This window comes from Ostrinia nubilalis, chromosome 21 (assembly GCF_963855985.1).
Source record: "Ostrinia nubilalis chromosome 21, ilOstNubi1.1, whole genome shotgun sequence".
Taxonomy (NCBI): domain Eukaryota; kingdom Metazoa; phylum Arthropoda; class Insecta; order Lepidoptera; family Crambidae; genus Ostrinia; species Ostrinia nubilalis.
Window position 1 is genome coordinate 296,337 of NC_087108.1, and position 25,472 is coordinate 321,808.

Consider the following 25,472-nt stretch of genomic DNA (forward strand, 5'->3'; position numbering starts at 1 on the left):
TTTCATAAAAGTGCGATTATTAAATAATAACAATAAATTTTATTGTTAATGTTTTCATCCTTCATCCTTTGTTACCACTTTTTAAGCAAATAAATTATTTCTATCTAAAAACATTGACGTTACGGGTCTCTTCTTTGGAACTTTGACGCGCTTTATCTCTTTCTTAAACATTAGTTTCGAAAGTAAAAAATATGGTGTCAAGTATTTTTGGTATAGTTCTGACGGACTGAATCAAACTCTTGCTTTAGTACCCAGCAAACATTCCTATTGTTAATGGCAGTTACATTTTGCTAAGTATTTTAATGTTACTTAATAGTAAAAGGAAGTTGTGCAACAGTAACAAGAATTTGCCACTGATCACAAATAAATTCCGTGCCCACCCCAGAAGTGCTCATCCCAGAAAATCTTAGAAATAGGAAATCTACATACTTTATGACACTAAACGCACAGAATAATATGCCAACATAATGTAGCCGCCAAGCAATGGCGCCGGAACACAAAAAATTAGGGTTTGAAACAAGCATTTTGTTTATGTATTTTTATAGAAATGTTGTGACATTTATTTATTTGCATTTCAATAACTAATTGAATGCGATAGTTACATTATAATAGTTCTACGATAAGTGATGACGTGGTGATTAATATAGGGTTTTAAATCTGTCGGGTGAATTGACACAAAAAGCTGGCAACACTGCACTATTCGGGGAGTTGTTTTTTTATCTGTGTTTGTCAAAAAAATGTCAGCTGCCTCTTCGCGACCACAGATTTCCAAATTCGACTGACGTTTTAGAATAATTTCCACGAATTATTTTTATTCAGGATATGGAGTAGTTTTCCATGATCTATAGCGCGTTTCTTGTGTAACTAGTTCAATTTTAGTGAATCGGTGATGGGTGGCCACCACAGTCACGAGCTCAAGGATGAGCAAGGTGGCAGCGGACATTCGACGCCTCGAGGGTCGCAGCGCGGGGCTTCGTCACGTTCAGGGTCTGGAGGTGACCTGCAGGGGTTGGCGGAGAAGTCGGACAAACCTCCCCCGTCCATGGTCCCCGTGGAGAAGCTTGGAAAGGTAGGCAAATACTTGAAAGATACGACACACGGTTTTCAGGGTTAGGTTGTGTGACGTCCTACTGTTTGTTTTGCTGTCAAGGTTGTTGTTCTACCGATACTGAGACTGTAGTCTTTCACAAGTTCAAAACAGTGTTTTTATCGGGTGTATACTTTAAATAATGGATGCTAACTCTGTAACCTTCAAGGTAAATGGAGTAACAGTAGTTTACAAACAACAAAATAACACCACATGGACCTAGTCCATCTGAATCACTACATAGGTAGTCGACCATTTCGATAATTTATACACTTAAAACTAAAGCTACAAATCTGAATATGTAGTAGGTAATAGGTAGGTAGGTACATATCAAAATTATGAATGATCAACAAGTGTTATTTTTTATCAGAAAGTGAGTAGGTTTGTTGAAATTGATATTATCTTCTTGGCCTCTTTGTAACACAATGATCCTAACAATAGCTATTATACTATATCTAAAGTATCTTGAATAATATTTGTAATAAATCTTAATATATTGAAAAATACTTTCAATACCTTAGATAATGTTTTCAGAACTTTTATCAAATTGCTGTTACTTTAGGGCTGATTCAGGGTTCACATAGATCTACAATCTACAACTAAGCTTTTTCAAATTAATTATAAATTAAGACATGATTGTTAACTTTCTTCATTGAATTGTTTGTCATGTTGTTTAGGGGGAGCCATAAAGTAAGACAAAATTATTATGACAAAGCAATATCTTCCGATTGATTCAAATACCAATTAATGCATATCTACATAACTCATAATATCACTCCTTTTCAGCTCTTACTTAACCCTTATAGACCTACTATGGCTAAATGTTCAGAGTAGATTTTGGCTTTTATAAATACTTTATTATTATGAGTTACAGTAATTTCCAGTCCATTCAAGTAGTAATTAATTAGTACCTCCTATGTTGAACTTTTATTACCGAAGTCTTTATATTTTATTCATTTATATAGTAAAGCAAGTATGTTTGTGTATTTGTAATGCTTATTCACCATTATCTATTATTATGATTACACAGTAGGTACTTATGCTATTTGTTTAATCCATAATTAAGTTTACCCTTCCTCCAAAACTTGATGACTTACAGAAGTTACGGATGTCTTTCAATGACAATTGTCAACTCAATAAGGCAGTCACATGACCGGCGTGGCGGCTGTGACAACATAAACACCACTATAAATAGTATCATGGTTGTACTCATTAACATCACTGAACACATTTTAGTTATGTAGTTGTTCTAGTTACTGTTGTCTGGAAGTTTCATTTATTTACTAGATTTACTTTTTCTACTTACTTTGTCTCAACTACTGAATAGGCACTTTGAAATAATGTTGGATATTCATCATAAAAACTTAGTGAGGGATCAATATTGAACTGTACAAAAAATTGCAAAGTAGGTACACTGTAAATTGTTATCTTGAGGTAATCACATGATTACATGTCATTAGTCTTATGAATGACTGAGTGTGCTTACTATAAAGACAAATATGTGTGTATGTAATTTTGTTTTTTTGGGAAGAAAAATAGGAACTGTATTGGAACTTTATTCCAGCTACTCATTTATACACTCTCTGGATGGAGCTATGATCAGTAAAATTTTAACTCATAATCCTTAGTTGACCGCAACCAGTATGACAGGATGAAGAGAAGAAAGATTGTTTTATTTTATTCTGGATATCTCTAACATACAAAAAGTTATAAAAAATCTGTACTAAGTATTTAAGTACTTTAAAACCCAGCAGATTAGAAAGATATTATTCATCAATAGACATCAAGTGCAATGCAAATACTGAGAATGAACACAATAGTGCTAATCGCCACTTGATAATTGCTATCTGAAATCACTACTAACCACACTAGCAAAGCAAGTACCTAATCACTTCAGCTCTGTCATGGGCTCAAGTGAGTGATATTAAAGGATGGAGTTGGATACTAAAATAGGACCATCATGAAGTGCCAATTTCAAAGGCTCCTTAAGGTTCTTTCTTGCATTCATAACAGGGTTCGAAAGGATAATAAATTATCAATGATAATTAAATTATCATGATAATTATCGTGATAATGACAGATGGATAATTATCGGTTGATAATAACAATAAGATGCGCTCGTAAAAATGAACTGTATTCGAAGTTTTCGAACGTGTATTTCCGCACTTGCGTCTAGTGGTGGGCCTTAATCAACATAGATAGTTATAAAACCTATCTATTTACCTCCACAATGATCAGTAGTTATCTAGCGTCAAAATATTTATCTATTTTCCAAGATTTAAGCGATTAGCGATGGATAACTTGACAACAATCAGCAACCAAAAACATAAAGCAACATTCGCAATCAGAGTTTCTTATGAAACAATAAGACAAATGTATCTATACTGTTGATAACTATCCGATAATTATCATGAAGCGTAATTATCTTGATAATTTCGAACCCTGATTCATAACATTTTACTCCTAATGGAAAGTTTACTGATAAGTAAAGAATAAAACTTGAGCACCTAAGCTGTTGTGTATTAGGCGCTAATGAGCACGTGCAGCCTTCATTAACAGGCGGCTGACCGTGTGATTTCTGCTCTCCGTACACATCCGCGGCGATATTTGGACTCTAACGCCTCAACATATGAACTAGAATTCTCTTGATTATGACATAAAGAATGTGGAAGTTTATTATAAAACACTCGAGCAATGTCGTCCCCACTTAAGGCAATGAATTAGCTAGTTGAAAGAATCATGATGGCAGTATTAAACGAGCGACATATTTTGTCGACACACACATTAGGCTAGTTTCCTAAAAAAGTTTTTAGTCCGTTAATTTTAATTTAAAAAAAATATTGGACACGTATATTTTGAATTGTCAATTAAACAAATAATTACAAAGTTATAATGCGTTGAAGTTCCTCGCGACGTCACAAAGTGCTGCACTTTAACGCACTCATTGACGTCACGGGCCTTTACTTTAGAACTTTGGCACGCTTTATCTCTTTACATTTTCATTAGTTTAAAAAAGTTAAAAATACGTGTCGAGTAGTTTTTCATAAGCTAACTGACGGACTAATTAAAACTCTTGCTTTTATACCCAGGAAACATCCCTATTTTATTATTTCCAGAGTCCAGACAGTAAACGTAAAGAATTATCTATTCTACTAAGTTTCACGCTAAATCCTTTTGGATGCCTCCAAAACGGTCTGCAGGATTGCAAATCCTCGTATGACCTTTTCTTTTCCTGTTATTGTCGTGTCGATGTAACACGGTGGACACACCATTGTCCTCCACTTACGATTGAATGACGAGGAAATCCTTGATAAAGTTTGGCGGTAGATGAATGAAGGTCATACCTATACGTCACCTACCTCTTGTCTATAAAGCCAGCCGAAGGTAGTGAAAAACTGGACCACCTGACAACTTTCATCAAAATTCCAGTCTCCGACTGATGTTCGCTAGCTGGTATAAATGCTAGTAATTCTGGTGGATTGAAATTCATTTAGAATTAAGCATCGCCAAATGCTCTTACTAGTGCTAAAAGTATGCTTAATTCAATCTGACAAATCTTGACGAATATGTTTAAGCGGGAAATGATTTTAATGTGGGTTGTAGGTTCTGTAGATAAATGTTTCATTAAGAACATAAGCGGGCTTACTTTTTTAACCCATCACCAACCACCATAGAGCTCTGCGACCTTTTCTTATCATCATCATTTCAGGCATAGGACGTCCACTGCTGGACATAGGCCTCCCCAAATGATTTCCATGTTGACCGGTTGGTAGCGGCCTGCGTCCAGCGCTTTATGATGTCGTCGGTCCACCTTGTGGGTGGGTCTTTTCCTATAATAACAATAAGTTAAATTGCAATATGTATTCTAATACATCACTGAACTCTGAATATAATCTCGGCGATTATCTTATTGTAATCGCGCATTAGTGCTATCAAATCACAACCGATTACACGCAGTCCATTCCCCCTCTTGTTGTGATTTGTGTGGCACGAGCTGATTGTGTTGGTGACGTAGAAATTAACAACGAATATTAAGATCAAGATTCATATCAACAACAGCCGAAAGAAGACTATAATCGAAAGAAAGCTAAAGCTTGGTCGACAATAAGACGCAATGAGTGGTTACCTTGCTGAATAGTCTGGGGGGATAGGTAATTACCGCTTGCAACGAAAAACTTCTGCCTTTTTAAATCGAAGAACAGAAGAAAGAAGTCCTGAAGTTTCAAATATTACACCTGTAAACTTTACAAATTAAGCGAATCGGGAAAGTGTTAGTGGATTTGCATTTAAAAGATACCTAACTGTCTGACGAGTTGATGAATCACGTAGAATGTTTTTTCCTTAAAAGCTAATGTTTTCTTTGTCATTGTTTCAATTTCACACAGTAATAAATGATTACTAGCCATTGAAGTCCACGAAATAAGTGCAAATAAAAATTAGGACTGAATATCTAATTGACTGGTACGTAGCTGGACATTCAACAGTGCAATGGAAGACGAATGGGCTCCAAAGAACCTGAAATTCAGGATCGTGGGCATACAGTCCCACAGGATAAAGCGGAAGACCACTGCTAAGCCGACTTGCAAGGTGCGTGTACTGTCCCAATAAAGTTAGATCTACAAACTCACTTAACACCAGGTGCGATTGCGGTCAAATACCTGCCTTGTCTAGCATAAAAAAAATCTCCTGGCTGACTGTCTATGAAAGCCAAGTAAGGAACATAAAAATCCTTCAGATATCAGACCATGTAATTTACATAAAATATAAATTGAAATCAGTTTATCAATGATTTTTTTAGTGATAAATGGATTTTCCTCTTGAATAAAGATGTAATTTAACAATGCAGCTTTATACTTGCCCTGACTAGAAAGTGCCAATTGTGTTTAGCGGCACACAGGCAGATTAGTATGTGTTGTATAGAGGTCACTGAAGCTAATGTAGTCTAAGGGCTAAGGTTACATCCCCCTGATCTGATTACCTTTAGAACTTCTACAACCAGGCATTAAACTATTGCAAAAATTGAGCAATGTTGGAAGAATGTGACTCATACTGCTTACGTAAATGTTTTTGATTGCATTTTGAAACAACATCGCATCTTAATTACAAGATTCCCAAATTAGATAGTTTACAAATAATTCATCATCATACAAGTGACGTCATGAGGTTCCTACTGCGCATTGATTAGCCCATGAAAATTGTCAACAACTCAATGTTTACCTGATTTAGTTTACTCCAACCACGCGACCTATACTAAAGCTATCATCGCGTTTGCAAATAACCTACGAGGACAACTCTTGTAATTTTTATACGTTAATGAAAATAAACCATCCATCGATCATCAGATTATTTGATAGCCGCATTAATTGCAAGCGTTTTAATTTTTTGTTTCCTTCCTGAGAGATAATGGTCGCAGTCAAGTGCAGAGCGACGGGCGCCCTTGACATAGGTTTATTTTTGGAGCGTGAACTGCGGTTTAATTCGGTGCAAATTGAATCGCGGGGCTAGATATGAGGCCTCCGCAAATGGGACGGACTGATAATATATGGGGTTCATATTAATATGGTGACGAGCAGTTATTCAGAAGTTGTTTACGATGATTGCTTTGTTTTATCGTTTTTCACTTTATAGTTGTTAAAACTGCTTAATGCATGACTATTTACTTATGTTTTTGCGTCAACTTGAAGAAACAAAGTTCAGAAAATATTATTTGTTTTGTCCACAGCTGCTGTGCCAACGCTCACAAAAAGAAGATGGCGTCAACGGCGTCACAGAAAAGTCTTTTAGCGTAAGTAAACATATTGATGTCCTCTATCATCCTTATCTCGTATTAAGTATGAATATTTTATCTATAGCACATAAAAACATTGAAAGAGACTTGTCTTGTGGACTAATTGCTTTAGCTAAAATAGCGTCACTAATCCTATGAAGCCACGATAGCCGAACGGTGAAGGGGTCAGACTGGCCAACTCGTGATCCGGGGAACGCGGGTTCGGTCCCCGCCGCTCGACTATTGTGGTGAGCTCACTCGTGACACAAGCATATTTAGCTTACTACGAGGGGCTCGTACTCCCGTTAGTATTAGATTAGTAATTTGTGCAATAACAAATTACTAATAATCTACTATCTGGGGGCACGGCAGTGCCCCCACCAAGTCGAGCAAAAAAGCGGCACGGCCGTACCATCCTTTTCTCGAAGCAATTCAGGCCATTTTCGACCGCCTGTAACTTCGTTGTGGATAAAACTAGAAGGCTGAATTTTCATTAGCTATGCAGGCATTGTAAAGACACGGTATATTTAAAATTTCATTCAATTTGAACCAGTAGTTTAAGAATTATAACGGGTCAAAGTTACTTAATTTTGTCACTCACTGACTGACTCACCGATCATCAAAATTCTAAGGCACTTCTAGCAGACCTAGAAGCTTCAAATTTGGAATATAAGTAGTGTTTGGTGTATGAATCAAGGAAAAACTAAAATATTTGGGGGCACGGTAGTGCAACCGCCAAGTCGAGTAAAATTTTTCAATTTCGGTCCAGTTTTCTAGATACATAACTGCTGTCTACAAAATACAAAACGAAATGAGATTTGGGGGCACGGTAGTGCAACCGCCAAGTCGAGTAAAATTTTTCAATTTCGGTCCAGTTTTCTAGATACGTAACTGCTGTCTACAAAATACAAAAAGAAATGAGATCCCATCAAAAACAATACTTGTCAAAAAAACCAAGTCTCGCAACTCAGTTGTTCTACGGTAAAAAGTTGTGAGATCCATGTAATACCAAGTCCAGGCCAGGAAATCTTTACGTTTTACATAAATATATTGACTTGGCCATCGCATGAAAACACGTGTGAATTAAATTATTTAGTAATATAAGTCGTGTTAGTTACTCCACTTATAACTCAAGAACGGCTGAACCGATTTAGCTAAAAATTGTCAGGGAGGTAGTTTAGAGCCAGGAGAAGGACATAGGATACTTTTTATCCCGTTCGACAGCATTCCCGTGTGATTTGACATGAAACGTCAGTCACTATAAAACGTGGTATAACAAAAAAGAATCAGACTTGGAATAACAAACCACGCGGGCGAAGCCGCGGGCGGAAAGCTAGTATAAAAATAAGTCGGGTTTTCCTTCCTGACGCTATAACTCCAGAACGCACGAACCGATTTCCACGGTTTTACATTCGTTGGAAAGGTCTCGGGTTCCGTGAGGTTTATAGCAAAGAAAATTCAGGAAAATTTAACAAACGAAATTCCACGCGGGCGAAGCCGCGGTCGGAAAGCTAGTCTTTAAAAAAATTCTACACCTAAACATGTGAATATTTAATCTCCTCAGAATCAATCCCACATTGGTAAAAAAGAATTACGTAAACAGATTCTGTTTAAAAAGAATCTTGACTGCGTAAAGCTGTCTTAACGTGTCACCGTATGTTCCCCCAGAAATACCTGTTCCCAATGTATCCGGAACTGGCGCGACAGTTCTACAAGTTCGTGCACCGCGCGGGCAAGTGCAAGAACAAGCACGTGACGCTCGCCACCTTCCGCCAGCAGTGCGAGCGAATCCTGGCCATGCTGGACGACGCCGCCATCATCGACACCTACGTCAGGTACTGGCACCTGGACCCCGCCGGGCAGCTGTCCAACAACAAGCACGGACCGACGACCTCACAAAGGTGTAGGAAGGCGCTGGATGCAGGCTGCTACCAACCGGTCATTATAGAATTAATTGGGACCAATGTTCAGCAGTGGACGTCCTATGACTGAAATGATGATGATGAAGCACGTGACGCTAGCCACCGGGAAAGTAGGAGCATCGTGACCTTAGTGGATGACGCAGCTATTATCGACACCTACGTCAGGTACGACTGACCCCCAGGTCTACGTCAGGTATCCGCCAGTTACTGTAGTCGCCATCATTGGAGCCTGGAGAACAACCGTCTTTTGGCCGATTCTATCGCCGTATATGGCCGTCGATTCTACCGAGAGTATCCTAACCTTACTGGACGGCCATGCATCGTCGGTACTTACCGCAAGTACGGAACTCGCTTTGAGTGGGAGGAGTATCGTGACCTTACTGAATAGCACAAATAATGTTGACGTTAGGTACTCATCGTAATCATGACCGTCTTCTGAGTCATCCCGTCTGGAGATTACGCAGTGACGCTATCATAGACTTGCGTTTGGTACCTACTCAACCAACACCGTCTCATCGCCAGAAGGTTACTGAAGGTAACTATGAAGATCATTCCCCAAAGGTATAAACAGATTGTGAAGTGCATTTTTGATAAACTGTTAGACTCGTCTTCATCATCAGGTATTTTTTTCCACTCTTGAGATCCTCTATAATTTACCAAAGTCCAGTCTATTTACCAGAGCTTTGGGTTGGGGAGGCCTGATGTTCTCATATTTCTCCCTTAGCGGAGGCCCTTTAGTCGCCTCTTACGACATCCAAGGGAAGATCACTCTTATAAAATAATCCTTACTACCGAAGTGGCATGTCCTTACAAGACATATTGCTTATACTTCCAGGATGTTCGGCGCGGATACAGACGACAACATGGTGACGCCCGAAGGCTTTCGCAGCCTGCTGTTCACCAGTTATAAGCTGTCTATGGACCACTACCCCGAAGGCCCGCAGACCTGCCTCATGGTGAGCCCTAAGTTCATACACTCCACGTCAATTTCAACTTTAGGTTCTGAAGATACGGTTGAAAACCAATGAAAATGTATTTCCTCGTTCAATTTCGGTTGAAAGTTGAACCTTATTCGGTTGTAATAAAAATCGGCACCTCTATCAAAAGTGCGTACATTCCTGCTAGTGTACAACGAGAGCGATTAAAGACAGGAGCAAGGACAAATATGAATTCAATGATCTCCAATATGGGTAGCGCAATCCATTTTTGGCATGTGCTTATTTTCTTTAAACATCTATGTATTGATGATGCCATATAATTTGAAATGCTACGTGATCTGTCCAAAGAAAAAGATATTTATTACTAAAGTCCGGTCTCCGAGCACCTAGAATTTCGTCCAATGACCCCAAGCTACCCATCCTTATCGCTCGCGCGTAATTATGTTGCTGTCGCGCCTGCACACTCGGGCGCCCGTTGCACAGATGGGTAGCTTGGGGTCATTGGACGAAATTCTAGGTGCTCGGCGATCAGACTATAAACAGGTGTGAAAATACAATATTACAGGGCAATATGAGTTGGTCTTACAATTAAAAGTGTGTCAACATATTTTCCCAGGAGACCATAGTAGAAGAATTAATTACTTCATAAAACATTTCAGTTACACAAGCTGAAATACTATTACGTATGATAGAAATTCCTCATTTATAAACATGAATATGTATTATGTATGTTTATATTTTAATGTATTTTTCTTCTTCCATGTTTGTTCCCAGTCAGTGGTTCATGATAGCCACGAGCAGGTGAATGATGTGACATTTATTTATTTATTTATCATTTAACGGCGCATTGTGTAAATATTGCCTTGATCAAAAGTCGTATGCTACATCCTTTATCCTGTTCTCTATTAGCTATCAATATATTTTTATTATATTATACACATAGTTCGTATAATCGTAGGTTTTATATCATGCGCAGACGAAAAATGGAAAAAAAAACGTCTAATTCCATTCTTCGTTGGCGTGGCATGTTCCTTTAGTTCACTCGTATAAGTCCCATGAACATGGTTCGCTCATATTGCAAGGATATTCTTGAAATTTTGCAAAATAATATCGTCAGATTTATGTCCGTTTTCACCATCGATCCCTAATCCCCTATGAAAACAAAATTCCTGTTATGTGTTACCATAGGGGTCACTTAAAAATTTGGGATTGGTGTTGAAAACGGGCATTATTGTAGCAGTTATGAGTGCCACCCACTGCAATATACTACAGTTAGGACTAACTTAATTTTATTAGGATGTTTATAATTCAGATACATACTTTAAAGTAGTAGTTATTTTTAATTCGATGTTGTCCTGTGTTGTGTTGTGACGTTGGTGCATGCTATGTTATAATTTTCCTTTATAAATTGCATGTTGCTCAAACAGTAGATCTGTAGTAATCTGTACCTTCATTAGTTACGCTGGTATTTATTATTTTATCATATTTATTTCATATGATAATGTTCATTGAGATTCAGTCAATCCATTAAAGCCTGCGATTGATTAAAAAAGTGCAATATTTGGCCCAATGGCAGGCGTGAATCTATTCTTGAGTAAATACAAAGCTAGAGTATCATGCATTGCAGTCGATCTCATTCGCACGAAATCGTATCGTGTGCTCGACAAAACCCGCACTGTGAGAGATGTGGCATTGACTCTCGAGTGCTATAACGCAGTATTGCATTATTATTCTTATACTGCGAGCACTTGCGAGTATTGTTGTCGCATCAGCCGTGTGCGTCTGTCACGACTCACGCGCGATCGACTGCAATTTTTGGGGCTCGACAACTGTAAGGCCGCGTTCCCACTATGCCAGACCGGCAAAGCCGGAAATCGGACGCCGGACAGTGTTCACATTACATCGGATCCCGTAAGAAAATAAGACAGTCCACTTCTATCAAAAAATGCGAGCCGAATGACGCGAGGGGAAGCCAAGGCATTTTTTTACCGAGCGTTTTGTCACTGCGAAGTTCCGGCAGAACTACCGGACCGCAGTAGTGTGAACGAGTTTGTCCGGTATCGATCTCCACTGGCCCCGCCCGTGCTCCCGTCGCGTCATTCGGCTCGCATTTTTTGATAAAAGTATAGACTTGTTAACTGTCCTATTTTCTTGCGGGATCCGGTGTAATGTGAACAGTAAGAGCGCTTGTAGACGTCCGTTTTTTTCACCGGATAACGGACCGCGTTTTTTGCCGGATTTAGCGGTGGTGTATGGTTTATAATGAACGTGTGCACATGCATCGGACATAGGTCCGGCGAGAAAATTGACAGCAAACAAAGGATATCCGTTTTTTGACGGTCCGTCGTCCGGTGAAAAAACGGACGTCTACAAGCGCTCTAACACTCTGTCCGGTTTCCGGCAAAATCGCCGGTCTGGTATAGTGGGAACGCGGCCTAACGAGTGCGTCCGTTGTAGATCAACAAGACGCTGTCGGCGGTGGTGAACGGCTGCTTCAACAAGAAGGACTGCCACAGCGTGGGCTTCGTGGTGCGCTGGCTGGAGGAGCACTGTCACCGCCTCATCTTCCCCATACACAGGTCTGCCTTCATTATTGCCATTTCAAAGTTCAAACACTGCAAATAGAAGTGTCGCTCGCTCCAGTTCATGTAGAAGGTTTGAATCTTCTACGTGAACTGGAGCGAGCGACACTTCTATTTTGGGCTGATATTTAGCAGAGAAAAAAGTTTCAGAAATGATTATAACGTGACTTTAAAGTACTTGCCACACTGGATGCATTCTGCGGTCAGGTCAAAGTGAATACTGTTTGCATCGTGTATGAACAACATTGTCGGTCCAAAATAATTTTATCTACTACTAGCTTTCCGCCCGCGGCTTCGCGCGCGTGGTCTTCATTATCTACATATTTTACGGAACCCTATTTTTTTCCAAAATAAAATTTAGCCTATGTTACTCGTGGATAATGTAGCTTTCAAATGGTGAAAGAATTTTTAAAAACGGTCCAGTAGTTTTTGAGCCTATTCATTACAACCAAACAAACAAACAAAGTTTTCCTCTTTATAATATTAGTGTAGATCAGCTTGGATGCGAGCAGCGCAGGACCGGTCTTTGTGGGAATCCTTGGGGGAGGCTATTGTCCATCAGTGGACGTCTTTCGGCTGAAACGAACGGCTACCAGCAGTCGTGACCAAGCAAAGTGTCAGCGGTGCGTTCTTTGCTCACGGTTAGATCGCATCAATACAAAATGTATAGAGACCGATTAAGAGGGAGCGTTCATTTGACCTGCCGCAAACCGCAGAACACTGCCGAATATTTGTGTGTGACAAATGCTCTATGTCAAGCTGTGATCGCTCAGGTACTGCGTGCACATGCTGGCCACGCGGCACCGCGACATCGAGGCCGCCATCGAGTCCAACGGCTCCGGCGCCGGCCTCGACCTCGCCACGCCCGTGCTAGGTCAGTCAGTCTTTATTTACTACTTAGACCACAGAATAATAATAAGTACTACGTACAGAAGTTTTACTTCGCGAAGGTATTTAAAAAAATGTATGCTCAATGTCATTAACAACATGGTGTAATTTAGCCTGTCTCAAGAGTCAAGCACCATTTTGTTGACAAACGTCAGTGATCGGCACTGCGCCGAAGCTATAGGCACAAAATATAACAGAAGACAAACTCCATACTAAACGCGCTCGAGCCACGCACACATAGACACCGCTCGAGCAAGACTGTCTTGGACGAATGCGAGCGCGACGTGGTGCGACAGACGTTCGCCACACGTTCCCTGTGGTTCGCTTGAGTCACGCGCCGGTCAACCGCCTGTGATATTATTTTGTTTTGCGCAATTGACGAAAATGAGTGAACAGAAAAAGTCGTATTTTAATTGTTCGGTATTTGGTTGCTTAAACTCATCATTAAATGCCGAATTTTCATTTTTTAAATTACCAGTTGATTCGGGGAGGTAAGTAAGTTATTTATTTGAATTTCAATTGAAATTGAAAGCCAACTCAATTATTAGGAATATCGAATTGTTTAGAGAGGTTTTAGGAATTATTAGATAACTAGCTTTTGCCCGCGGCTTCACCCGCGTGAAATTTAGTTTGTCACAGATCGTCTTAAATTATAGCCTATATATTATTCAGGGTTATAAACAATAATACTGTAAAGTTACATCAAAATCCGTTCAGTAGTGATCGCGTGAAAGAGCAACAAACATCCAGACATCCAAACTTTCGCATTTATAATATTAGTTGGATAATAGTGTCAACCACTCAACTAAATACTACTTCCTTCTCGTGTATTTGTTTGCAAACTATTACTATAATAACGTACTAAATATAAATAAGTATACGTGGATATCTGTTATTGTCTTTCTTGCATAGTATTAAGAGTTACATTTTTCTATCATAACGAAATAAACGCAACACATGACAAGACAACCCTAGCGCGACGGCCGAGCGTGCGAGCGAGAGAGGTATGCAAAGCGAGGTACATACATGAGTTTACCTTCTGTTATATTTTGTGCTATAGGGCTGACTTCGGTAAAATGATGTGACGTGAGGTGCCAAACTGCAGAAAATGGCGGAGGAAATACATGAATTATCATGAATAATATTAACTACTTATTTACCTCTCAGTGTCTTGAGGCAACTTAAAAAAGTACATTCTGTGTTTTTATTATTATTTAGGCAGTTAAATACTGCACAGTATTTAGTACACCATTTTCTTTATTTTCTTCCATCATACACAAGAATACGCGTGCGTGAGTCAATGTTCGCTCGTGTGTGAGGCCCTGTCGAATAGTATCCTGTAGGTGGGCCATCGTGCGTGTTTTGTTTTTGATGTAAACTCGCGGAGATGAACAGGCCTGCTTAGACTCTTTCCAGGGCGCTTATACACGTCCCAAATATAGATTAAGAATTGATGGTGAAAATGGGCATAAGTCGCCTATCGCCGAAGCTAACACCCGTATTCACAAACATTACTATGAGGTCTCACAGTGCGCGTGAACGCTGTGCATTCGATTTGCTGCTTCACTTTAAGCAAGCATCGTTTGTGAATACGGTCGTAAAAGTAGCACGTGTGCGGTGGCTCTGAGTTGGCCCGCAGTAAACTGCATTATTATTGTGTGTCGGCAGAGCGCGCGTCGCCGCTGAGCCAGCCGACGTCGGCGGTGCTGCCGCTGTCGGTGGCGTGGCTGCTGGCCGCCGCCGCGCCGCCGCTGTACAGCCGGCCCGTACAGCCGCCGCAGGTGCACTCAGGTACACAATGACAGGGTGGGCCAAAATTTTTTGTAAGTAGCAACGCTTGATTTCTCGTTTTTTTTTTACTAAAGCAACCTCCCTAAAACGCATCTTTAAAACGAATTACGCCATATCCCGTTGGTTTACTGATTGAACTTCTCGACCCAATTAATTAAATAACGCGAGGAGACGCGCGGCCGGCGTATGATGACTAACGTCACCTCGGGCCGACAGCGTCATCATCGGCTGCGCTCGGCTCACACACTCGCCTTGGGACACCACCGTCGACGCACGATTACCGCGTAGTCTTAGATATTTTCCTGTAATTAGGCTGGCGAGAATTACAGCACCTATTTTAAAACAGTCCACTATTTCATTTATTACTAATATTCGTTAGGACCCTAACAGCACCCCTACTTCGAACCGTTTTCGAGAAATCAAGCGTTGCTATTTAGAAGAATTTTTGGTCACCCTGTACTTAACATTTGGTACCACTGACTAGTGACAGAAGCTTATTCTACAGGGGAGCCATCCTAGTGCGTGCGATGCGATAGTTCTGCTACTGCTTCAGTGCTCACCAGTTAGTGCCACTGTCTTGGCTACTAACGAGTCTAAAACTTACTCTACAGTGGCACCAACTGACGATACGACTGCAAATACAATAACATTCATTGACAAGACTACGACAATCTTAAATATACGCTACTTGTAGGTTAGAGTCTAGGCACTATTCATTTAGTTTACTTGTATTTTGTTATAAATGACTGCAACCTTTAACTGTAATTTAAACTAAATAAGTATTATTTGAACTGTTGACAGGCGGCACCCTGGCGTCGGCGGCGTGGCTGGCTCGCTTAGTATGTGCCGTGCCATCTCACTGGGCGCCGCTGTACTGCTCGCGCGACCACGGGCTCGGCGCCAACCGCTTCCTGCACCACACCACCTCCTACAGGTACACACTTCTGCAGGTACACACGACTTCTGCAGGTACACAAGACTTCTGCAGGTACAAACGACTTCTGCAGGTACAAACGACTTCTGCAGGTACCCACGACTTCTGCAGGTACAAACGACTTCTGCAGGTACACGCGCCTTCCGCGGGTACACATGTCTCCCGTAGGTACACACGCCTTGCACGGGTACAAATGTCTCCCGTAGGTACACACGCCTTGCGCGGGTACACATGTCTCCCGTAGGTACACACGCCTTCCGCGTGTACACATGTTTCCCGTAGGTACTCACGCCTTCCACAGGTACACATGTCTCCCGTAGGTACACGCGCCTCCCGCGGGTACACATGACAAATGTGACTGAATTTCTTCTGCCACTTCTCAGCACCAGCCCATATGTTGTCCACCTTCGGCCTGATCATCACTTACCATCAGGTGAGATACAGGCCAAGAGCTTCCTCGTTGTGGATAAAAAAAAATGTGGTGGTAGGGCAAGCTATATTTGGGACGTTTATAAGCGCCCTGGAAAGGGCTTATGTACTGAATCTTCTTCCAGGTACTCGCGTCTCCCCCAGGTACACTTTCCACCTTAACCTGGTACAAACCAACTAGCTATTGCATTGTGTTACTGACGTTTTAATTGTCTGGCAGAGGCCCGACGCTGGTGGTGTTCGAGGCGGGCGAGCTGACGCTGGTGGTGGCCAGCCCGCAGGAGTGGCACGAGACGCACCAGTACTGGGGCGGGCCCGACTGCGCACTGCTCCAACTGTTCCCCACGTAAGTAAAGAACTATACAGGGTGTTAGGTAAATGGGTATATGAGCCGACACTAGCCCATGTTAACATGGTCATATAAATGGTATGGTGAAGTCAGAAATTCGATATCATGATTTTATTTTTTTTAATATTCATACAAAATAAATTTTATAAAATCCGATTTGTAAGAAAATTAAAATAATTAAAATTAAGATATCAATTTTCTGACTTCACCATACCATTTATATGACCATGTTAACATGGGCTAGTGTCGGCTCATATACCCATTTACCTAACACCCTGTATAGACTAACATTTTAGGTATGGTGTGAACCTATGGCTGAAAGATAAGATAATTCATTTATTTGCACAGAAACATGGTACAGTACATATAGGTGTCAGTGGAAATATAATCAAGCTCGACATTTTTCAAGACATGCAAAAATGAAATGATGATTTTCTAAAGTCCGGTCGCCGAGCAATAAAAATTTCGTCCAATGACCCCAAGCTCCCGCGACTGTGCTGTCGCGACTGTGCGACGGGCGGTCGCAGTGAGTGTGTGAGCGCGACAGCAATATGAGCGATAAGGATGGGTAGCTTGGGGTCATTGGACGAAATTCTGTGTGCTCGGCGACCGGACTTATCGTACCTATTTAAAGATAGCTTTTGCGCGGGCCGCGGGGCTTGACCCGCGTGAAATTTAGTGTCACAGATCGGCATAAATTATAGCCTATATGTTAATCTGGGTTACAAACAATAACACTGTAAAGTTTCAACAAAATCCGTTCAGTACTTTTTGCGTGAAAGAGTAACAAACATCCAAACTTTCGCATTTATAATATTAGTAATAGTAATAGTAATTATATTAGTTTAGTAGTTGTATTAGTGATAGTAATGAATTAATGATATATTGTGGGTGGACGTCCCACGCTGCGTTTTCCGGTACGTGGCCTCCATTCCAGAACCTTGCTGCCCCATCGGCCGTCAGTTCTGCGTACTATGTGCCCTGCCCACTGCCACTTCAGCTTGCTGATCCGTCGGGCTATGTCAGCGACTTTAGTTCACGACACAAGGTGGACCGACGACCTGATAAAGGTAGCGGGAAGGCGCTGGATGCAGGCCGCTACCAACCGTGCGATGTGGAAGTCATTGGGGGAGGCCTATGTTCAGCAGTGGACGTCCTGTGGCTGAAATGATGATGATGATGATGATGAATGATATATTTGCAGGTTCGCACTGATAGAGCGCGCTCCCAAGATGCTATACCTGAACACGTCCATCCGAGGATACCCGAAGGGACTGCGAGCCGGCGCCGACCCGCGCCAGCCGCTGCTCAGCGTGCCCCACGACTTCGACGCGCTCACCTTCCAGGGCGCGCCCTACCCGCTGCACGCCATACAGGTCGGTGACGCGCGACACAGGGGACTGACGCGCCGACCCGCGCCAGCCGCTGCTCAGCGTGCCCCACGACTTCGACGCGCTCACCTTCCAGGGCGCGCCCTACCCGCTGCACGCCATACAGGTCGGTGACGCGCGACACAGGGGACTGACGCGCCGACCCGCGCCAGCCGCTGCTGTGCGTGCCCCACGACTTCGACGCGCTCACCTTCCAGGGCGCGCCCTACCCGCTGCACGCCATACAGGTCGGTGACGCGCGACACAGGGGACTGACGCGCCGACCCGCGCCAGCCGCTGCTCAGCGTGCCCCACGACTTCGACGCGCTCACCTTCCAGGGCGCGCCCTACCCGCTGCACGCCATACAGGTCGGTGACGCGCGACACAGGGGACTGACGCGCCGACCCGCGCCAGCCGCTGCTCAGCGTGCCCCACGACTTCGACGCGCTCACCTTCCAGGGCGCGCCCTACCCGCTGCACGCCATACAGGTCGGTGACGCGCGACACAGGGGACTGACGCGCCGACCCGCGCCAGCCGCTGCTCAGCGTGCCCCACGACTTCGACGCGCTCACCTTCCAGGGCGCGCCCTACCCGCTGCACGCCATACAGGTCGGTGACGCGCGACACAGGGGACTGACGCGCCGACCCGCGCCAGCCGCTGCTCAGCGTGCCCCACGACTTCGACGCGCTCACCTTCCAGGGCGCGCCCTACCCGCTGCACGCCATACAGGTCGGTGACGCGCGACACAGGGGACTGACGCGCCGACCCGCGCCAGCCGCTGCTCAGCGTGCCCCACGACTTCGACGCGCTCACCTTCCAGGGCGCGCCCTACCCGCTGCACGCCATACAGGTCGGTGACGCGCGACACAGGGGACTGACGCGCCGACCCGCGCCAGCCGCTGCTCAGCGTGCCCCACGACTTCGACGCGCTCACCTTCCAGGGCGCGCCCTACCCGCTGCACGCCATACAGGTCGGTGACGCGCGACACAGGGGACTGACGCGCCGACCCGCGCCAGCCGCTGCTCAGCGTGCCCCACGACTTCGACGCGCTCACCTTCCAGGGCGCGCCCTACCCGCTGCACGCCATACAGGTCGGTGACGCGCGACACAGGGGACTGACGCGCCGACCCGCGCCAGCCGCTGCTCAGCGTGCCCCACGACTTCGACGCGCTCACCTTCCAGGGCGCGCCCTACCCGCTGCACGCCATACAGGTCGGTGACGCGCGACACAGGGGACTGACGCGCCGACCCGCGCCAGCCGCTGCTCAGCGTGCCCCACGACTTCGACGCGCTCACCTTCCAGGGCGCGCCCTACCCGCTGCACGCCATACAGGTCGGTGACGCGCGACACAGGGGACTGACGCGCCGACCCGCGCCAGCCGCTGCTCAGCGTGCCCCACGACTTCGACGCGCTCACCTTCCAGGGCGCGCCCTACCCGCTGCACGCCATACAGGTCGGTGACGCGCGACACAGGGGACTGACGCGCCGACCCGCGCCAGCCGCTGCTCAGCGTGCCCCACGACTTCGACGCGCTCACCTTCCAGGGCGCGCCCTACCCGCTGCACGCCATACAGGTCGGTGACGCGCGACACAGGGGACTGACGCGCCGACCCGCGCCAGCCGCTGCTCAGCGTGCCCCACGACTTCGACGCGCTCACCTTCCAGGGCGCGCCCTACCCGCTGCACGCCATACAGGTCGGTGACGCGCGACACAGGGGACTGACGCGCCGACCCGCGCCAGCCGCTGCTCAGCGTGCCCCACGACTTCGACGCGCTCACCTTCCAGGGCGCGCCCTACCCGCTGCACGCCATACAGGTCGGTGACGCGCGACACAGGGGACTGACGCGCCGACCCGCGCCAGCCGCTGCTGTGCGTGCCCCACGACTTCGACGCGCTCACCTTCCAGGGCGCGCCCTACCCGCTGCACGCCATACAGGTCGGTGACGCGCGACACAGGGGACTGACGCGCGATACATGGCAGAGATGCAGGGAAATTACCTACAATACAGGGCAGTGACGCGCGGTGCAGGGCAGTGACGTACGATACAGGGCAATGACATAATTATATGTACCAACTATATGGCAAGAATAAATAAACAATTATGATACAAGATACTGACATGCTATACAGGGTAATGAGATATTGGTCTGTGACTTGTTGTAGTTAAACGATTCTATTTTTTTCAGGTTTGGGGCTGCGGTGACCAGGCGTCGAGAGAAACGCAGCTAGAAATCAAAAAATGGCAAGTGCGAGAAGCAGAGCGCCAGAGACAGGTGATTGGTCATTTTAAATTTTTAGAATTACAAAAGCACAACAAGGAATCCAAGCACCATACTACTTACAGTTTCGTCTTACTGTCTCTCTACGATTTGATTCAGAGACTGTAATTTACCTACTGAATAAAGTTTTAACATTGTTATTTTAAAACCATAAAATTCATAAAGAAACCATTAGGTATGGACCATTTTGGTCCACTTGAGTTGCCTCACTTTTCTTGCACTTACTATCTATCTAGGCTTTATTAATCTACGATTGTGAGTAGTTCTAATCTAAAGCCTGGTTCATGAGTACGTAGAATTTTGTCCAATGACTCGCAAGCTACTCATCCTTATCGCTCGCGCGTAATTATGTTGCTATCGCGCTCTCACTGCGGGCGCCCGTCGCACAGTCGCGACAGCAATATAATTACGCGCGAGCGATAAGGATGGGTAGCTAGGGGTCATTGGACAAAATTGTACGTGCTCACGGACGGGGCTTTAGCAGTTGTATACAAATATTTGGAAGAATAAATGTTGTATTCCAGGTGAAGCTGTCTGCGGCGGACTGGATGGAGCACCCCGACCGCTACCTGCTGGAGCTGGCGGGCCGGCCGCAGTACAACAACTCCGCGTCCTAGCCGTGCGTACCAGCCGCAACCGTGTTAAAGCCCGGTCTATGAGCATGTTGAATTTTGTCCAATGACCCCGAGCTACCCATCCTTATCGCTCGCGCGTAATTATATTGCTGTCGTGACTGTGCGACGCGCGCCCGCAGTGAGTGTGCGAGCGCGCAGCAACATAATTACGCGCGAGCGATAAGGATGGGTAGCTTGGGGTCATTGGACAAAATTGTACGTGCTCGCAGACCAGACTATAACTATCCATTGCCTGTCATATCGTCTCGTTCTATCACAAACAATCACCATGATGAGAGCGAGAGCAAAAACTGAAATGGATAGTTAACAGTGTGTGTGGCCGTGTGTACTTCCAATCACATGGTTTGCTTCGATTCCGTCCGGCAAAGGCGTTATGCACTGACCTCAGTAAACACTGGACAGGCTGTCTCATACAAATAACAGCTAATTTTGTGAGCCAATTTGAAGCGCTACGAGTGTCCCAAGAACTAATTATGAAGTACAATATGGAGTAACCATAGGAGTAAGCGAGAAAAACCATCACTAATTTTAGTTCCAAGGATACTCGTATCTGTCAATAGTAAAAAATATTATGACAGCAGCCAGTCCAGTGTGTATAGATGACCCACCAAACTCAATGACAGGGGGGCGCTACCATCGTTCAACTATATGGTTTCCAACATGGCAAAAATCTGAACCAGCGATCCGGTATTGACGGTGGCGCCCCACTGTCAATGTCATCGACAGGACAGTCCAGTGGGTCTAGACAAAGTGCAAATTATAATCGAAAACCAGTCGAAAAGTGGACCTCAAAAGGAAAAAACGGAACCCTTATAGGATCACTTTGTTGTCCGTCCGTCCGTCTGTCAAGACCCTTTTTCTCAGGAACGCGTGGAGGTATGAAGCTGAAATTTATATCAATTACTCAGGTCTACTGTCCCTTGAAGCTGTGAAAAAATCAAACTTCTAAGCCAACGTAATCAAAAGATACAGCCGTTTATGCCGCAAATTTTCGACACTTGCAAGGGAATCAAAACCTACAGGGTGCTTCCCGTGAACTCAGAATCTTGAAATTTGGTACGAAGCAACGTCTTATAGCATAGATAAAGGAAAAATTACGAAAACCATAAATTTTTAGTTACATCACATAATATATTTTTTTTTTATAATTTTAAACTTACTACCCATTTCCTCATAAACGCGTAGAGGTATTAAATTGAAATTCATACCAAATACTCAGGTCTATAATACCTTTAAGCTGTAACAAAATCAAACTTCTATGTTAACGCAATCAAAAGAAACAGCAATTTAAGCTGCATATTTTGAAACTCGCAAGTACTCGCAAGGGAATCAAAACCTAAAGGGTACTTCCAGTCGACCTAGAATCTTGAAATTTGGCATGAAGCAACGTTTTATAGCACACATAAAGGAAAAATTCCGAAAACCTTAAATTTTTAGTTACATTACAAAATATATATTTTTTAATAAATATAAACTTATTACTTTTTTCCTCATGAACGCGTAGAGCTATCAAGTTGAAATTCATATCAAATACTTAGATCTAATTGCCTTTAACCCGTGAAAAAAAAAACATAGTTATGACTCGATTGTCGTAATGAACGAACTTTGTAAACCTTGCAGGTTTGTACGGAACCCTCGGTGCGCGAGTCCGACTCGCACTTGGCCGGTTTTTTGTATGGAGTTTTGACGGATTCGATTTTCGATTCGATCAAAAAGTGCGTTTTGTCTAGGGGGGCAGTATTTTGGAACTATATCTATAGAGGTCAGTGGCCTGTGTCAGTGGCATTATGCCATACAGTCAAACAAGTCCCAATAGGGATGTAGTAATATTAATAAATCCAATTGTCGATTGTTACTATAAATATTTTAAGTGAAAACTAAAACAAATTAACGATAAAAAAATCTTATGCGTTCTTTACAGTGGACATTTAAAGAGTATTGAAAAAAATGTTTTAATTTTTCAGAATAAAGTGGAATATGTATGTGGACTTACTACTGATGAGAGCGAGATAGCCAGCTGGTGTGAGGAGAATAGAGAAGAATAGTTGGTGACGTCTTGACGACTGTTCCTGGTCTATTCTTAGTCCTTCTAGATTGCATTTGTTGTTTACTGCTCTAAGGTACAGCCAAAAGAAAGTGTTCTATTGACCATAAGTACTTAGATTTGTTATTTCATATTTAATCATAACACTGTACTTAAACTATTTTATTTATCATGTAATGTCACATCACTTACTAACAATTTCTTAATTTAGAGATTTGATTTCCATGTACTCTTATAATCTTATTTTTATACAAAAAATAAAATAAACGAAGAAGTCAGAAGCACCTCAAATCGCTCCATATCTTGAATAAAGATAAGGTGTGCGTAATTATTAAAAGGAATCAGAATAATAAGTTGATTTTTTTATTAGCAACTCCAAAGCCAATAGCGTTTGCAGTTAGTGGTGGGTGCTTCTGCGATGTTATTATGTGTAATGCTATGCAGAGAAATTCTGTGAATAAAATAAAATAATAAAAAAAAATATTTTACGAAGCATTTTACTGAGTTAGTTAACGTAGTTTGCTCAATGTTAGAATTCCATTTGAGCGTTTTAATTATTTTTAATGTATATCATATCTTAGTAAAGAATTTGAGGCTTCTTCAAGCTGTAATTGTTATATCAAAGAGTAAAACGTTTTAGGATATTGGAAAGAAAGTGTTTTAGAATATGTGTGATAATAAAGGTATATTTTAATTTCCACGGGCCTGCGACGATTTATTTGTGTAATGTGCACGCTCCGTAGCTGTGGAAATATCAGGGTTCGAAAATATCCGATAATATATATCATAAATATCCGATATTTATCATAAGGATATTTTCGAACCCTGGAAAATATACCTTTACAAGGGGGCGAATAGCTCGTTTTGTTCGCATTCTGCTCGCAAACGCTCGACGTATTGTTCCTAGTGTTATAAGCCATAAGGTCGCGAGTCATTAACTATATTTTAAATGTAAATTAACAAAAATACCAACCATTACATGGACCAAATGTTGACGTTTTTCCACTTACGAATGTAGTTGTAAGTTTAATTGTTTCACTTTTTGATATTTGAGTGAGAAATTATTATTGATATAAATAATCATTAATTTTAATTAAAACTGTAATACACACAAGTTTTTACAAATTTTTTTGATTGACGCACCTTGCTACCTTCTAAAATATTCATTTATCATTAAGATTCATGCATGTTTAGTAAAATACAGAGCAATTGAAAGATATAATTTAAAGATCTCTTTTATATTTAGGCCAACACTTTTGATTGTTTTCTTGGGAAATAAATTGGTAAGAAGAACAATGTACAGGTTGCTCTTAATTTTTTTTTTTTTTTTTTTTTTTTATGCATAACAAGGCAGGTATTTGACCACAATCGCACCTGATGTTAAGTGGGATGCGGTCTAGGATGGTACATATCTGCCCTGTAAGTGCCTATTCACTCTCGCCTTGAAAAGGCCCGGATTATAGTTTTCGGGAAAGACAGCAGCAGGCAACGAATTCCAGTCCCTAGCTGTTCGCATTATAAAAGAGTCATCGAAACAAACGCTTAGTGCGAGCTGGTGGAATGTCAACAATATAGGGATGGTACGCTAACCTGCGTCTGGTTCCCCGATGATGGAAGGGGGCTGGTGGAATTAATTCATGTAATTCTTTCGCACATTCTCCGAAGTGTAGCCTGTAGAAAACCGATAGGGATGCTACCTTACGGCGATGGTCAAGTTCCTGGAGCGCCGCTTCAACAAGGGTAGGGCTGTCGATAAGTCTTCTGGCACGCCTTTCCACCGAATCCAAAGCAGCCAAATGTTTCTTGGCAGAGCCGTCCCAGAGGTGGCAGCAGTACTCCATGCAAGGTCGGATCTGTGCTTTATAAAGCTGCAGCCTTTGCTTCTTGGAGAAGTACTGCCTTGCCCTCGAGAGGATACCAAGCTTTTTGGCAGCAGTTTTCGCTATGGATTCGATGTACTCGCCAAAGTTCAGCTTGCTGGACATTTCAATGCCCAAGAGTTGCAGTTTTTAGGACTAGTAGGAATTATGTGAAAATACTCTTAAGTTTGCTAAGCTGTCGCATCTGGATCACCGTATTTTGTATTTACTGCAATGCTAGCAACACTAATCCTCTTTGTGATCCGTATAAATTAAATTTAGAGTACCGCTGATTAAAAAATAAACAGCCTGTATAATGAAGTCAGGTGGATTGTGGTGCCTGCTGAACTGTATTTCCGAGTAACTTATCATTCGTAGTATAATAAGGACCACGCTTAACTCGTACATAGGTGCTAATCATATTGCTTTTAGAGGACTTGTTATGTAAGTACATAACTAATAAATTATTTTAGTAAATAATGAGTTTCATTGCTGCTTATTGACTAGTGTTTTTAAGTTCCGTACCTTCACGTTGTTCGTTCGTTTTGGCTAGCAACACAATATGCAAAAATTACAAAAGACCCTTTAAAA

The 25,472-nt window shown here is 43.0% G+C and overlaps 1 protein-coding gene across 1 annotated transcript; it reads left to right on the forward strand.

The window, feature by feature from the left end:
• The first annotated feature begins 733 nt into the window (after window positions 1-733).
• LOC135082405 (uncharacterized) lies at window positions 734-25,361 on the forward strand. Its single transcript, XM_063977199.1, has 14 exons — window positions 734-1,069; window positions 6,810-6,872; window positions 8,523-8,689; window positions 9,612-9,732; window positions 10,489-10,515; window positions 12,172-12,293; window positions 13,070-13,170; window positions 14,853-14,975; window positions 15,777-15,909; window positions 16,559-16,684; window positions 17,892-18,063; window positions 20,251-20,337; window positions 20,868-20,962; window positions 22,943-25,361. The coding sequence occupies exons 1-13, from the start codon at window positions 890-892 to the stop codon at window positions 20,958-20,960; spliced, it is 1,515 nt and encodes a 504-aa protein (XP_063833269.1). The 5' UTR covers window positions 734-889; the 3' UTR covers window positions 20,961-20,962; window positions 22,943-25,361.
• Window positions 25,362-25,472: the final 111 nt, after the last annotated feature.